General features: G+C 34.4%; 1 protein-coding gene across 4 annotated transcripts in view; it reads right to left on the reverse strand.

Annotated features, from left to right (window-relative positions):
• Nucleotides 1–2,116: 2,116 nt before the first annotated feature.
• LOC149567132 (protein ABA AND ROS SENSITIVE 1-like) overlaps nt 2,117–16,994 on the reverse strand; it is a 47,143-nt gene continuing 32,265 nt past the window's right edge. Inside the window, exons 3-7 of one of the 4 annotated variants that reach the window (XM_089820329.1) lie at nt 14,466–14,649; nt 13,179–13,482; nt 2,794–2,869; nt 2,578–2,661; nt 2,117–2,416 (exon numbers count right to left, since the gene is read on the reverse strand). In XM_089820329.1, the coding sequence (XP_089676455.1) occupies nt 2,309–2,416; nt 2,578–2,661; nt 2,794–2,869; nt 13,179–13,482; nt 14,466–14,649 (756 nt within the window). In that variant the 3' untranslated portion in view covers nt 2,117–2,308. Of the gene's footprint in view, nt 2,419–2,547; nt 2,662–2,793; nt 2,870–13,178; nt 13,483–14,465; nt 14,650–16,994 lie in introns of all 4 variants that reach the window. The other 3 variants (XM_089820330.1, XM_089820332.1, XM_089820331.1) reach the window with 3 other exon arrangements.

Below are 16,994 nucleotides of genomic sequence, written 5' to 3' on the forward strand. Positions count from 1 at the left end.
AAATCTCAAAAAAATTAAACAAATTAATTTGTGCAACATATTTTGCATTTTACCAACAGAACCTCATTAAACAATAAGATAAAAACAAGTCTCAAAATTATTTGCAATAAATCTACAATGGAAATACATTTTCAGAAATAATATTTCTTTGAAATTTTCGACAAAATGACTTTCACATCCAATCATAGTTATAGTAACTTCAGCAAGACTGGATAACAAAATAAGATGAACATGAAATACAATGTAAAACATCCATGTGATGTCTCCATCCAACAATAGGTTTCCACCCATTGTCCAAGCTTGAAGGTTTTCGTCCTCTCATTTGTTGAAAGTTGTAGCTTCCCAAAAGTTCTCCGAGAGAGAAGAAATCCAAAACTCAATAACAACCCTGTTAGAAATGAGCTCCCGCATCTCCTTTTGAGCACAATAGGATGAGTATTCACATTCCCTTGTCTCTCTCTTCATTTTTCTTATATTTTCCTTTAATTGTCTTCTTCCATTTAAGAGAATAATATAACTTTTTAAGATAGAATGACTTAATAATTCCTCTTTTTAATTTAAAAGTCACTTTATTAAAACAATTTAATCTTAAATCATTACAATAAATATCATGTCAAACTTATGAAGTCCTGCATAATAGCTTGTTGGAAAGCTCTCAACAAGACACTCAAAGTCCAATATTTGAAACCTCAAAATACAAACCCCAACTAACTATAAAGAGTAAGTATCAAGAATCCCTCTATTTCTATTGCAATATGTCTGAAAGTGAAAATGTATATGTCAAAACTCATACTGACCCTTGGCAAAGACTAGTTAGCCCACAAGACCATGGTGAAAAAGGCTAACGACACTTCAAAGGTAAATGGCTATAGAAAGGGGACATTAAAGTAGAAAATGTAAGGAGACAACTAGTTCTTACCACATCGTTATCCCCTTCTAAGAATGAAGGGTTCAAGATATGATTGAGACATAAGAATTATAACCACATTATGTTGTTACGTTTTATTGATTGAGCACTGTGACATTGAAGATACAAAACAATCTCCATAATCTTGAGGACGTAAATTGGTAAATTATAAGCCTTCTTTAAGTATAGTTAATACCATAGTCTTACTCATGTGAAAACATCATAAATATTAATTCATAATATGAAAAATATACTACACTCTCAACATTTGGGTTTCATTATCCAAATTATAAATGCACATTCTTTTATTAAATGCCTAATTGGTCTCAAAGGTGGCATGTCTTATTATTAATTGATGTATAGATACAATTGCTAGGATATAATTGTTTTTAAAGCAACTTGTCTTCTTAACATGAAATTATGTATATTTTAATTTCTAGCATAGAAAAAAATGCAAGAAATGTACCAAAAATAAACCATTCCATAGCATGATACTTCACCATTGATAGTTCAACTTCGAACTTCGCAAACACAAAGTGACAAATATACAAATTAAAGTAACTAATTAGTAAATTTAAAATTACTCAAGTTCAAGATTCCAATGCAATTTGAATTACAATAGCAAAACTTAGTTCATGATTCATATTGATCAATCAAGAGTCAAAAGTCAAGTTTCACTAATCAAATTCAGTCATTCGGAATCATAAGGATTTTTTTAAAAATCCACATTCTCATCATCATCAATTAAATACATGCTAAAATTGGCATCTAAAAAGCTTTTTGGCCACGGGTGCTCTCTAGATGCATCCGGATGCTTCCCAGATGCTCCTAAGAAGCGCATCCACAAAGAACCCAGTCCCAGGATTTGCTTCCTGGGAGAATGATGCACCAGAACCAGCATCTGGCCATTTCAGCAGAGAATCGATACTTTGAGAAAAGACCTATTCAAGGCTAACAATAGCTCAAGCCATCCAAAAATTGTTATTGGTGACTGGATGAAAGTAGAATATAAAAATGCTCAAGGGTTCCCTAAGCTGGTTTTCAATGCCTTCACCACTTTAGGTAGCAAATTGTACTCAGAAAATAACAGAAATTTTTTAAGAAACATGCAACAACAATGGAAGCGATGAGAATGAGAGCAAGAACAATGACAACAGCAACAAGTACATGGCTTAATCTTACAAAAAAAAAAAAAATTACACAGATTAATTAAACAAAAAGAAAGGTTAATGAATTACAAAATAAACATAATCATGTAATTCTCTCCGTGCATCAAATTACAAGCATCTTCCCCCAACAAATTTTACTTTTCAGTACTAATTTATGATCTAGAAGCGCTTAGCTCTCCAATCAATCAAGTAGTTATTCTCATTTTCATCTTCATCACTTAAAGAAACATCACTACTTTCTGCCCCCATATACGAGGGAGATTTCACTTGTGTGGAATCTTTCAACATTGACAGTTCCTGCTGCTTGTTTTTCAACATTTCTACACGCTCCACATATGCCCTGCAAAACCATTATTCAAATTAAATAAAGCAGAACAAGAATAACACCTTTCAGATACAAACGTCATTGTAGAAAGGATGACAAAAGAAATAAGTAGAGCATGTTGCAAGAGAATATTAAGTAGCAAAACTCTGCTCTATAAGTTCCATCTCTTCTCTCACCTCAGCAGCATCAAACTGTAAACAGAGCTCCATACCATTAGTGCCATACATTGGGTAACTCATATCTAACAATTTAGAGAATGGCTGACCAGAGAAATACAAACTCATCAACACGAAAACTAGCCATCTACAATCCCAAATGCATGAAACAAATCGGAGAATAAAAGATCCGTAAACCAAAAACATAAATCGAGAAAATAATCCAACAGCCTGTACCTCCTCTTCTTCCAGGCGATAATCTACTTCCTGCAAATCCTCTTGAATGGTCTTCTGAAATTCCTTCCATTCATCCCTGCATCATTCATTAGCGTACATATTTCTCTTATACTTCGTATTTACCATCACTTGGCAACCAATAGCTACTCTTCAAATATGCATTTCTGCTTTCATCTGCAAAAGTATCAACTTTACTAAACAATCAAGTCAACTATACTAAATAATCAAGAGAAGACAATTCTGAACTAATACACTTCAACATTATGTGTTGAATATAAAAAGAGCTACTGTGGTTGACTTTTGTAGGGATAATTGATTGGAAGACAAAAATCAATAACTTTCGAGAGAGAATCATTCATTTTCGTATGTCTGAGAATCCCGGGTAGCCAGCCTTTCAATCATTCAATACTTTTATCAACAATATATCCCTCAACAACATCAGTTGTGGAATACAAATTATTTTCATCGTGATACTGTGGTATCATACCAATTAATGAGAATTATGAAGATGCAAATAAATCAAGATTTTGTGCTTCTTGTATATATTCAGGTTAAATTTGAAACACGTAGAAAATGACATTGTTGCCATCATCATTTGCATGGCATAAAGACAAGAATCCAATAACCTTGTTTTCTTTTGTTCTTTCCTCTGCATTCGATTCATAATCAACAAACTTCTCATATTTTTTTCTAAAAGTCTTCATCAAATCTCACATTTGCAATCTCCACAACTTTGTTTAGCCTTTTGTTGTGACATGGATATGCCTTGCTTCTGGAGCAGTAACCCAGAAATATACCTTCACCAGATTTGCTATCAAACTTGCCCAAATTATCTTCATCTCTTCGAAAGTAGCATTTGCTTCCAAATATCTTCAAGTATTTAACAGTCGATGCTCTTCCATGCCGAAGTTATAAGATGTTTTGCAATATCTTTTCCAATACAAAACTCTATTCAAGGTGTACACAACAATGTGTGCAACTTCCTTGCAATAGAAATTTGAAAGATAAGCCTCTATCACCATTGTCCTTGTTGCTTCCTAGATTGTTTTGTTCATCCTTTCCACAACACCATTCTGTTGTGATGTTTTGGTTGTTGATAATGGTGTCCTAATTCCATACTTCTCACAATATCTTTCAAATTCATCAAAAGTAAATTCTCCACCTCTACCAGATCTCAAACATTTAATCTTTTCACCACATTCATTTTCTACTCTAGCCTTGAAAATCTTGGAACTTATCAAATGCTTTCGATTTTTCTCTCATAAAAGCAACCCAAGTAAATCTAGAATAATCATCAATGAATAGCATGAAATAACTTTCATCAAGAAAGCCTCCAGTTCCTGTGGGGCAGCAGATGTCAGTGTACACAAGATCTAGCACTCTAGTAGATGAATGACCTTTTGCCTTGAAAGTTTCTCTCCTCTACTTCCCTTCTTGACATCCTTTGCAAATAGTATTGTTTGGTTTGCACAGTCTAGGTAGATCTCTAACAGCTTGTAAAGAACTCATCCTCACCAAGTTGTCAAAGTTAATGACACATCCTTCTATGCCAAAGTCAACTATCATTGATCCAGGATATCAAGCATCCTTCGGTAGCTCCTAATGTATACATGTTCTTGCCTTCCTCTTATCGATTGCAATCAACTCACCAGATCTCTTCCTGATCTCACAACCTTCATTCTTGAAAATGACATCATAACCATTCTCACACATTTGTCCAACACTCGACGTATTATAATACAAACCCTTCACAAAGTAAACATTGTTAGTGTAATTCTTTCCATCAAAAGAAATTAAACCTCTGCCAACAATATAAGTTTCTTTGTCATCACTGAATCTAACAGGACCACCATCGTATTTTTCAAATGTAACAAATTTGCATTTATCTCCAATCATATGATGAGAACAACCACTATCAATCAATCATTTGTTATTATTCCTCCTAACACATAAACAGTTTCAACATCATCAACATTACTAAAATATCATAAATGTCAATCTCACATCTACCATCTTCCTTATTTTCTATAGCATAAAATAGACAATCTTCCCTATCTGACTCGTCATCCGAAATACTACCATTCTTATTCACATATTAAGCCTTTTTATTGAATCTTTTTAGCTTTTGCCAAGGACCCTTCTTCGGACATCTAGTAGCCAAATGACCAACCTTACCACACCTAAAGCTTTTTTAGGGGTAACAGACCTTTGTACTTTCTGGTACATTTCCTCAATCTCTTGCAAAATTAGCTTTGAGTTCTTCATCTTCATCACCATCAAGTTCATCCTCAACCTTTGGTACTCTGAAAGTTCTCTCAGATTTGCTCTTGTCAATGTCAAAATTTCTCAAATAAAAATCCAACAAAGCACCAAACAATTATTCTTTTGTAAATTTTTGCACATCATACACTTCTTCTATAGCCAAAACCTTATCATTGTAATTGTCAAGCAATGTCATCAAGTTCTCCATAAAGTCTTTATCCGTTATATTGTCACCCTGATCCTTGATATTATTAGCTACACTCTCAACTCTCTAAAAGTAGTTCTCGATACCCTCACCATCTTCCATTCTAAGATTCTCATAATGTCTCTTAGCAGTCAACTTCCTAGATAATTTTACTTTTGTGTTTCCTTCATAGATCTCTTTCAACTTTTCCCATACTACATAAGCAGTCTTCAAAGAAATAACTTTACCAAGTTCTGACTTAGATAAAGCACTAGTAATAGCATACCTTGCCTTATCATTATCCTCATACGCTTCGATTTCATTTGTTGTCTACAAGCCATTTGTAGGGAACAAATACTTTTGTCTCCACATGTTTCCAACTTCTGTAACTTCCAATCGATACCAGGTATCCTTTAATTTGATCTTTCCATTAACTATAATTTGATCCATCAAACATAGGGATATTCAATTTGTGCACTATTGAATCTGCCTCAAGCAATTAAGCTCTAATCGAGGAACTTGGCTCTCACACTAATTGTTGAACAGGTTTAAAAATAGAGAGGGAGTGAATCAGTTATTCCTGCACAAACAATAAACTTTTCCAATTATTGGTTAGCATACATCCATTGCTACTTAAAATCTTTTGGTTAAGGCACAATAATACACCATCAACAGATAACCATTAAAGGCATAGGTACACCGACACAATGAACACCAGATTTACATAAGGAAATCCCAATTTGAGAAAAATCATGGAGAAGCTAATTCTAATAAAATCTATGACACCAATTAAGGTGACACCAAATAGGTGATTTAGTACAAGGGTAACTACCTGAACAAATGGTATTGTCGAAAAGCTAACTGCCTGAATAGCCATGGCCCAAATATAGAAAGGGCCCAAATATAGAAAGGCTCATTGTGAGGCCTCTGCAAATTCTAGTTAAGAACTACCTACCCCTCTCCAATCAACTTGTATAAGTAGCTCGCACTTCATTACAAAAATGAACGCACTTGATTGCTTACATGCTTATATTACATACATCTTGAAATGAATTAATTAAATATACCAAACTCTCGCCATAAACCTATTGGCCAAAACAATTTAAGATGAGACCCACCATCTTGACAAATAAAATGATCCTCGAGCACACCAACACGCTACCACAATCTTCGGTGTCAACAAATATGATGAACACGCTAGGCACAGCTGTTGGAACAGGAATAATCCACATCCTTCACAAAGGATCAACCCAAAACATAAGTTTCATGTAGTCACCATGACAATCCAAACAACCACCAAGGCATGAAATGGTAAAACAATTAATGCTCAATCAACAATCAACAATCATAAACAATATGCAAAGCACAAATTATCAATGAGAAGGATAATTAATGCATAGTCAACCAATACACCTCATCTGTTCGAAGCCAAGCAGTATACAACCATCGATGCACCAACGAACCACCAAAGGTTGGAACAAGGATGTTAACACTAATGACTACCATGTTGACATTAATGACAACCAAATGATAACCATCAACCTCGTATTCCAACAATAAGATGTTAAGATTAAAAAAAAGGATAAGGGAAGAGTAGATAGAGACCTACAAAACCAACTTTTGTAGAGGTGAAAAGGAAGGGACAATGGCAATCTTTTCCATCAGTATCTAACACTTTATTTTGATGAAATTTTGGCTGAAGGTTCAAAACAGCAACCTGGTCTAGAAAACACATCTTTTGTCCACATCCACCATTCCTCAACAAAGGTGTCCAAAACAGGTATGCCCTCCACTTTCAAGCTCAAAGATTGTTACTCTCTTTCTCAATTCTAAATTTGTGTTGTAGAGACCTTTTAACACCATCGTTACATTGCAAATGAGGACCACTTTTTTTCATTTTGGTAATCAATAGGTGCTAGCTTAGAAGTAGATTGGCAACATTTCAGAGTCCAAGTCTTGGGTATCTAGGTCATGAAATAGTAAGGAGCCCTCAAGTTGGGTCATCAAGTTCAAGCCTTAGAAAATTTGTGGTGTTTAAGCCTTAGGAAGATTACAATGTAATGTTTCAAAACTTGATCCATTCATCATCAAGGAAAAGGCAAAGTTTGTAAAGTTAAGAAAAAATTAGAATTGACTCTTGATCAGCCACTTGTAGAAATGTTTTAAGTCAAGTCCATGGGTTTGACAAACTCAGCTAAGTCAAGACGTTGAGCCCCAAACCAAATTGAATTCCATGCCCAAACATTTGAGTTCAGGCAACAGCAGTCAAGTGTAAAAGATCAAATTCAAACTTAATGAAAGAGGAAAAAAAGGCAAGTTCCAAGTAAGACATGATAAAACGCCTATTTCACTTTGAATTTTGATTTGACAAATGGAAAAATGCAAGGTTTTTTTGTCCATTTCAAAGAAGATTTCTGAGAAACAGATGTGAACTGCCCAGTTCAAATGTGAAATCAACTCTATGTTGCAATGCATTCAGCCCAACTACATGGCGGTTTCCAAAAAACACCGCATAATCATGCCCAACTCATACCTGATTTTGGAAAATGTTTAAGTACTTGGCACTCCATGGTGATTTCTGAAAACATTCGATGGCTTAGGCTAATCAACATGTGAAAACTAATTTGCCTCTATATACTTATAGCCCAATCATCATATGATTTCTGATAATAACCATATGCATTTGCCCAATCTTCAAGTGATTTCCAATATCACCAAAAGGTCTTGCCCAACGAGCTCTTGATTGCTGCTTTGTCCAAAGGGCCCCTAATTTTCATGGAAAAAAGCTAAATAAGTCTGCTACAAGGAGAAACCGAACAACTAAATGTAAGGAGGAAAACATTGATTGATTACAAGCAAACCATACATTGAACTACAGATTGAAATCAGATTTGGAGAGCATTGAAAATCAAGGACAATCATTAGCACAAGTCCAAATTTTATCATAGGAAATCAGGCCTAAATATAGGAATTGCAGATATACATTGAAATAGCACAAATCTGAAAATAAAATGGGTACTTTATAATTTCCAACAAGTTCCAGATCTAGGCTTCAAACTCAGAATTTTATCACAAACAGCAAAATGAATTTAGTCCCTTATGCAATCCATGGATAGTATAGGGCTGTGAAAGCATTTTGAAAGAAAAAATCGAATGAAAATTGAGTTGCCAATTGAATTATTTAAAGATGGATTCTTAATTTTATTTCGATGTGATCGAGTCTTGGAGTTTAAGTAAATTCACTCTTGAATTGCAGATATACATTGAAATAGCACAAATCTGAAAATAAATTGGGTACTTTATAATTTCCAACAAGTTCCAGATCTAGGCTTCAAACTCAGAATTTTATCACAAACAGCAAAATGAATTTAGTCTCTTATGCAATCCGTGGATAGTAGAGGGCTGTGAAAGCATTTTGAATGAATAAATCGAATGAAAATTGAGTTGCCAATTGAATTATTTAAAGATGGGTTCTTAATTTTATTTCGATGTGATCGAGTCTTGGAGTTTAATTAAATTCACTCTTGCACTTCAATCTATGTTCCCCAGGGACACGTACCCAGCCTAAAAACAGGAGTTTCAGAAACAGAGACGTCCCGGGGATGGGGGGACGGGTATGGGACGTCCCCCAACCGTCCCCAAAAAAGGAAAATTACCAGGGGACGTCCCCGAAACTCAGAGATGGCTGGAAAAAAAGGGGGACGGCTAGCAGTCCCTAGTATGGAAAGGGGACGCCTAGACGTCCCCCAACCGTGCTGGGTATGGCCAGCCGTCCCCAAATGTTTTTTTTTAAAACAATTTTTTTTTTTTTTAACTCAAAAAAAAATTAAAAATTGAATATTAAAAAATAATTTTAAGGATCCTTACTAGGTCGCCGAGGTTGGCCCCACCCCTCCAAATGTGGTAGAGGGAGAATAGGAGCAGCAGTATGCTATGTTTTTTATGTTGAACGTGAACGTGATTATGATACATTGATACTTATTACTTTATGGCAGCCCTCTAGCCTTTGGGCGTATGGCTTTAGGCATATTTAGATTTAGATTTTCAGATTTATCATTATGATATTGTTCACTAATATTGATATGCATTTTGACAATTGAGTACTGAAATCGGATATTATTCCCTAGATGGCATTCAAATGTTCTATGTTATGGTTCTATAATGTTTAAATGACATGCTTTGTGCTTAGTTTCATATGAATGACATGTATATTTGCAAATTTCAATGTATATTTTAAAATTTCCCCATCTATATATATATATATATATATAACCGTCTCCATTTGCCATCCCCCACCCCGTCCCCAAAATCACCAAATAAAGTTGCCGTCCCAGAAACCCGTCCCACAATCCCCGTACCGGAAACTCAAGGGAACATAGACTTCAATTCAAGGTTATGCTCTTTGAGAATACCTTCATCAAGAACTTGAATTCTTAAGATGTAACCTTTTGCTATGAAAAATATGAAATTCCAATGTTTGACAAAATGATGTTGTTTTGCAAGGTGAAATGGTAGACCGAGCATGGAAGACAAGTTTCAAGTCAAAGTTTGAGTGGAGACAACCAATAGTTGAGAAGTTCAACTACGAGCGTGATTCCAATATCAAGAACAAGGAGAGCTCAAACCACAAGTTGTACATTGAGCAAGCAAGGTGTTTCCAAGTTGAAGAACAAGTCAAGATACAAATCCAAGTGTGTTCAAGACATCCAAATTGAATTTCACAAATAATTGTTCCAGCATTTAATGCTTGTAGCTACTAGTTAAATTAGGGTTGTGTTGGCTTAATCTTTGCCGTTCATTCCAAATCAATCTAGGCAGTTCGTTATACTTAGAGCCCTTATAAAAAGGCAACCTGAATCATTTGTAACGGAGAGACTTGGCGAAAATATTGCTATAGTTCTTCCATAATTATTCATAATTCATTGTTGATCTTCATAATGGATTACTTGAATTATTTTGAAGTTTTGCATGGTTTCTACATTTCCTTATAGAGTTAAGGATTTGTTTTGAATATTTAGTTTAGAATTTGTTTTAAGTTGTCTCTTTGGATGAAAAGAACTATGAATTAAGCTTTGTGAAACTCGCCTAATCCAAACCACTAGCAATTTGTTGATTAAACATTTGCCTCCCCTAGAAAACTAGAAGATTAATGACCTTTACTTTGATTATTGCTTGCACATTATGCATCCATTGATGGTGTTGATGTAATGGTAGTAGTTTGAATATCTACCATTTACCTTAAAAGATTGCACTACCTTGGTGGGTTGACCACTAGAATAAGACTAATAGAGTCACAAAGACATTGATTCTCTTGCATTCTAGGATTACATTAGAATCTTTAAACCCTTGCCTATTTGTAGTTTGTTTGCCTAGACATAGTTAACATAGTTGATATCCATTGAATAAATAGCATAAGTTCCAAAGTAATTACAAGAAAATCACATCATATAACTGAGTTAAGTGAACCTTGAGGTTGTCTTAGTTGATCATGCAATCATATACATTGTATAACATCTAAGCATCCTCATGGAAGAGAGGATTTGATATTTGGTGATCTATCCTAGGATATTATGTATTTCATCCTACATGTTGAAGTGGTCACTAAACTTCCATCAACATGTATTCCATGTTTGCATATCTGATCTGAGACTTTTAGTGCATGTTAAATCCTGTAAATTTCATAATATTAGGCCTAGACCTTGCATCCAATTCACTTCTATGCACAGCTCATATTCAACTCAATTAAGGAGTGCTGAAGTCAACTTGTGCCAAATCCTTTTTAATCAGATTTGAGATTGGACCAAGTGGATCCATTCCCCGTAGTGTAATCAAAGGAAATAGGGCCAATTCCTAGTTTGCATGCAAAAACTTGTGAATCCTATTTCCCATCATTACACTGGGCAACAAACAACATGGTTAAAACGGCCCCATCTTGGAGAATATTGATGCAATCCCACCCACCATACATCAATAGGATATAACTCCACTCAAAGCACCATCTTCTAATGAGGAAGCATCACTTGTGGATGCAGTTCTTGCAGGTAGTAGAGTCCCAAGAAAAAGAGTTGTGGTGCAAAGAAGTATGGATGTTGTAAAAACTCTCAAAGAAAACTCTGCAACAAGCCTAAAATCACCAAAAGCTATATGTTAATCACTTCATGTTACAGAAAAATATTTGAAGTTGGAGAATTGGTTTTCCTAGGATTACACTTACAACCTTATAAGGGAAGTGTTGCAAAGAAGCTCAAGACATGACTTAATTGACTTAATTGCATGTAAGACAGATGGTAGCTCGTGAGTTAAAGCTACTAACAAATAGTAAATTTCATAAAGGCTTTCATGTATCCCACCTCAATAAGGTACTGGAACAGCACATCATGCCTTTTTCAAATATAACCTTGATGGTGAGCGTAGATTCATTTTTGAACCAAAAGCAATCCTTGACATGAAAGAAAAGATGTTAAGAAATAAAGTTTTCCAGAATATTTGGTTACGCAAAAAATCTACCTATGGAAGATACCATATAGGGAGGAGCAATCACTTATTGTCATCACAACTTGAAATTGCTGGAGTACAAACAATCTTGGAAAGGGTAAGGGTAAGTTCCATGCTCTCAGACAAACATTCCCCATTAATATGTGCATCAATTCCAACAAGATATGAATATTAACAAAATCAATTACAGATGAAAGTCAATACTAGATGATAGTTACGAAGGCAGGTGATCCACAATTAGATATTATAAGAAAGGGATTACTTTTATAGCAGACATTTCTCAAAAGGAAGAATAAATATTAAAAAAATATTAACTAACTAGAAGTCAAGATGTTCATAAAAGGTTACAATCCTTGAAGGAAAGAGGCCTATAAAAAGATAAATCAAAGGGTAGAAAGGACAACTCGGCAGATATAATCATTTATTTATCTACATGGAGTATAAATTAAAGATTATACAATCTTGAGGACAAAAACCCTTAATTTCTTCATCAAGTTTATGGATGAAAACTTCTAGCTTTAGCAAAATAAAGTTTTCCAAAATATTTGGTTAAGCAGAAAATCTACCTAGGGAGGAGCAATCATTTCAATTTGAAATTGCTTGAGTATGAGCAATCTTGTGATGTGTAAGTCCCGTGCTCTCAGACAAAAAGTCTCCATTAATATGTGCATCAATCCCAACAAGGTTTGAATATTCAAAATCAATTATAGATGCAAGTTAATACTAGATGATAGTTAAGAAGGCAGGTGATCCACAATTAGATATTATAAGAAAGAAACTACTTCTATAGCAGCGACTTCTCAAAAGGAAGAATAAATATTAAATAATTGTTAATTAACTAAATGTCAAAAGATTCCCAAAGGGCTACGACCCTTGATGGAAAGAGAGGCCTATAAGAAGATAAATCAATGGGGAGAAAGGACAACTCAGCAGATATAATCATTTATTTATCTACATGGAGTATGAATTAAAGACTATACAATCTTGAGGACAAAAACCCTTAATTTCTTCATCAAGTTTATGGACAAAAACTTCTGGCTCTAGTAAAAAATGTTTCAGGATATTTGTACAAAAAAAATAGCTGCAGACCACAGCAGATATCCAAAAATCAGTTTAAATTTTCAAAGAGTCTATGAAAATTCAATCGAAAATGTATATCCAGAAGTATAGTAAAGACAAAATAATATTTGGAAGCCCAATTGATGGGTGGCATATTTATGTAAAGCAAAAATAATGAAATTTTAAAACAGGATATTGCATTTCTCTTGAGATATATTAATGTTGAATGGAGGGTTTCTTCAAACCTGGTTCAAATTTCAACTCAATAATCAAAAATTTGAAAGGATGCATAAGTTACAACTACAAGCGTAACAATAATTATGTTTTTCTACAAGAAATGAAGAGATATACTGAATTCACGTTAAAGAAAGAAAAAAGAATTTACTTGATGTCATATTTAACAGGTTCCAATCCTCTTGCACGCAGATCTGCATCCTTGTTGTCAAAAAATCCTTCTGGAAGAGATCCTTTCACTTGATTTGCTTCTGATTCTTCTGTTAATTTGGAAGCATGTTCCGAATGAACAGATGGAAATTTTTCTTTTCCTTTTTCCATCATATCTGACACATCTGAAGGATGTTTCTTCTCCTTGGTTGAGAGATCTATTAACTTGGATGGAACTGTTTCTGATGTCATTCTCTTCAAATTCTTTGCTGAGGCAGTAGAATTACTAGCCTCTTCCTGCGATACTAGAATTGCCAAAATCCTGTTGTCAGTATTATTATATCCAGTAAATAAAGAGCCTGACAGAATTTCACGCTACCAAAACCCAATACAGTATATACAAATATGACTATAATTATGCAGTTTCTGAAGCCAGATTCTAAAATCAAAGTATATAAAAAGTATTGCAAATGTTCGTTCATGTTGAGAAAAGCACTATGGTAAGTGCTAAGAATATACTTGAAGCAAGAGTCTTTAAAAAATTCCAATTTTAGAAAGTATAGAATAATGAATTGATAAGCTAAACGGACTATATTATGAATGGTTCATAAGGCAAGACACATGCTGAAGATTTTGCAAATGGGATTGCAAGCCACGCAGGCTTAACGTTAAAAGAAACTCCATTGTAAAGCACACTTCAGTTGGAATGGTTGACCTTCCGGTAAGGCCAAATGCTCCACCTCTGTGAGAATAACCTAGATGCAATGAGTACTAACTACTAAGTGTTCCATTCATTCTCATGTGAGAATACATTATAACCACTACTTATAATACATGGGTCAATGAGTTTGACTTGAAATCTACACAATTGATACCTGATAGCAATATCACAAGTACAGAATAATCTCAAACAACAAGCCAAGAAAGTGTAACATATTGTGATGAATAATATCTCTTCTGAAGTTCTGATACCAATGCTGAAAAGAACAGAAACACCTGAAACAAAAGACAGCTACCAAACATAGTAGTAGTATGCTATACGGTACTCAATGTATCAGAGTACTATGAAGCATTATAGGTTATGCCTCTCATAACAAAATGGTTATAGTTATGGTTATGGTAAACGACCGACTGATACAATCAGTTATAGTTCTGGCCCATGCTTGAAAGCTACATCACGTCATATAAGAACTGCTGCAAGTGTCATCTGTCATACAGTGTAACTAATTGTTTAGTAAGTGCTGTCAACATAGAAAAGGATAAATTGCTACAAAAGAAAGTTGATCACCTCGATTTTGGCGTTTGGCATCAGGTTCGTCAAAAAAGCTGGCAGGAAGAGATGATGCTGGCCAAGACTGTGCAGGAACAGAGGATGACAGCTGAGTCTCAGTATTGCCAGCATCAATATTTGTTGACTTTGAATTATTAGTAGTTTTGGATTTTGCAGCACGAGCTTTAATGTCTTCCACAGCCTGCAATGTGCACCACACGTTCAATCAGCTCACCTGCACATGAAGGTGAAAAGTTCATAACCTTACTGGTTAAACATAATCTCCTGACACAATAATAGGTAGCAGTCTGTTATACACATTGGATGTGCAAGCTTAAATAGAAGAAACATAATAAAAGTGTTTTAACCTGCATCTACAATAATTGAATGGGCAATATAATGCTATTCATGCAAAACCATTTTTCAGCACACTAAATTAACTAACACTTTTCATCAGGAACTGATTTCTAGACTAACCACGGAAACCCTACTGATTGGGTCATAATATCATGCATTTTATTCAAACAACATGTATTTATCAGATAAGTGAAAACAATATTGCAGGTGCATTGAAATATTTAATGAGAAATGTATAAAACATACAAAAAAATTATTTAAAGAAAACAAAATGAGACGAATGAAATACAGGCACAGAGCGAAAACAAACCCCACCAAATAATAATAACCTGCATGGATTTTTTACCTCTTCTGCATCCAACACTAGTTATCAACAACAGGAAAACACAAATAACAAAAGAAAGGATTTAAAACAAGAAGTGTAAGCAGACCATCAACGCTCAAATGCAACATGAAAGTCCTTTCAGTAATGTTTCTCTCTATTGTCCAAAATTAGTAGGTCAGCAACTCATTCTATTAGAAGACGCTGTGCAACATAAAAAAGAATTGATCACCAAAAATTTAGAATAAATTATATCTAACAGGTCTCGATTAAACTCAAATGTTATCGACAATAGAACAGAACCACTGTTACCTGCTTCAAAGGTTAAGAGGCAAAAAGAAACATAGTGTCTATTAGAATACTATAATGTTTCTTTAATGGTCATCTTAATTGGTCTTTAGTCTTTACTAGGTAGTTTCTATTTCCATCTTTAGTTAATGATTGTAACTTTTAGAAACATCGTTTTTGTAAATCTATATAAGGAGTTTTCATCTCCTTTGTTTAATACAACAACAACAACATCGATTTATCATAACATGGTTTTAGAGCTAGGTTGGTGGGATTTCTGCAATGTTTTTGGGGTCATTAAGAATTCTGAAGTCAATCTCATGAAATATTTAATTTGGCTTATGAGAGCTTAATGCGGAATTATAAAAGAGTTAATTTAATGTTAGAGGGGCATTGATAAGAGACGAAATGACAAGATGACAAAGAGAAGGGGTAGAGGAAGTTGAAGAGTCAAAACTTGATGCATTAAAAGGAAGGAAGACTCATTTTGGGCATGCTTGAATTTGAGATTGATTTTTTGGTTTATCTTTGGAGAACTTTGGGAAGCTGCGTGCTTTCTCTTGTTGAAGCCTAAGGACTGAACGTTCAAGATTTTCTAGGTGGATTCAACGTAGCCTCGATTCATCATCCACAGTGGATTCAAACAGAATTCACATTTGAGCCTATAGGTGCACTTTATTATTTGTTTCCAATCTAGGTGCATTTTTGTATTTAAGATTGGACTTCTTGTTTGTTACTGCATTACTGATGTATAATGCAATAGCATATTTCTGAGGAATTTCTATGGATTTGCTGGTTATGATATTGCTAAATTGCACGGGTACCTTCCCCCCCCCCCCCGAGACCCAAGAAAGTTCGAACCGGTTCGAAGTTCGAGTCCGGTTAGAACTTAGTTCGACCAAGGTGCAATTTTTGTACTCTTGGTTCGATCTATTTCGAACCCAAGCGAACCACCTTGAAATTTTCAAACCTAGCTCGAACCTGCAGCTAAACTTAATCATTTTTATGAGATTCTATTATTATTGTGATGAAAGTTTACTTATGAGGTTTGTATATCAAAACTCTCAGTTATTGCTTAACACCCTTAGATTTCTTCACATTCTGCTATATGTTTTATTATATACTTCATAGTACACAACTTACTTCAATATTATATGTAATGCAGCAAGTGTAGATTTGATTTTTATAATAGCTTATAGAACAAGGAACACTATGGTAGAAATTTTATACTTTACTATTCCTAACGCTGCTTTGAATCTTAAGAATTGTTTTTCTATTTTTTATTTTAATTTACCCGATATATCATTCTTTTGATGATGCTATTAATTCGATTCACAGGACTGTTTGGATTTTCTTGTCACTCATTTGTGTAAATGCTATTGCTGTAAAGGTATAATTTTACATATATCGTTTCCAATAACTGTATGATATATGGGACTGGATGCAGTAGGATAGGGATCAGTGAAGACGAAGAAGGAGAGGCAAAGAGAACTAGATGGCAAAATAAAGCATGGATATCTTTACAACTTTATAAAAACAATGAATTCTAGGATGTGTTTAGGTTCTTAGTATGGTTGGTG

The sequence above is a fragment of the Cupressus sempervirens genome, chromosome 3, assembly GCF_028749045.1.
Source record: "Cupressus sempervirens isolate cs-2001-9-10 chromosome 3, ASM2874904v1, whole genome shotgun sequence".
Lineage (NCBI taxonomy): Eukaryota > Viridiplantae > Streptophyta > Pinopsida > Cupressales > Cupressaceae > Cupressus > Cupressus sempervirens.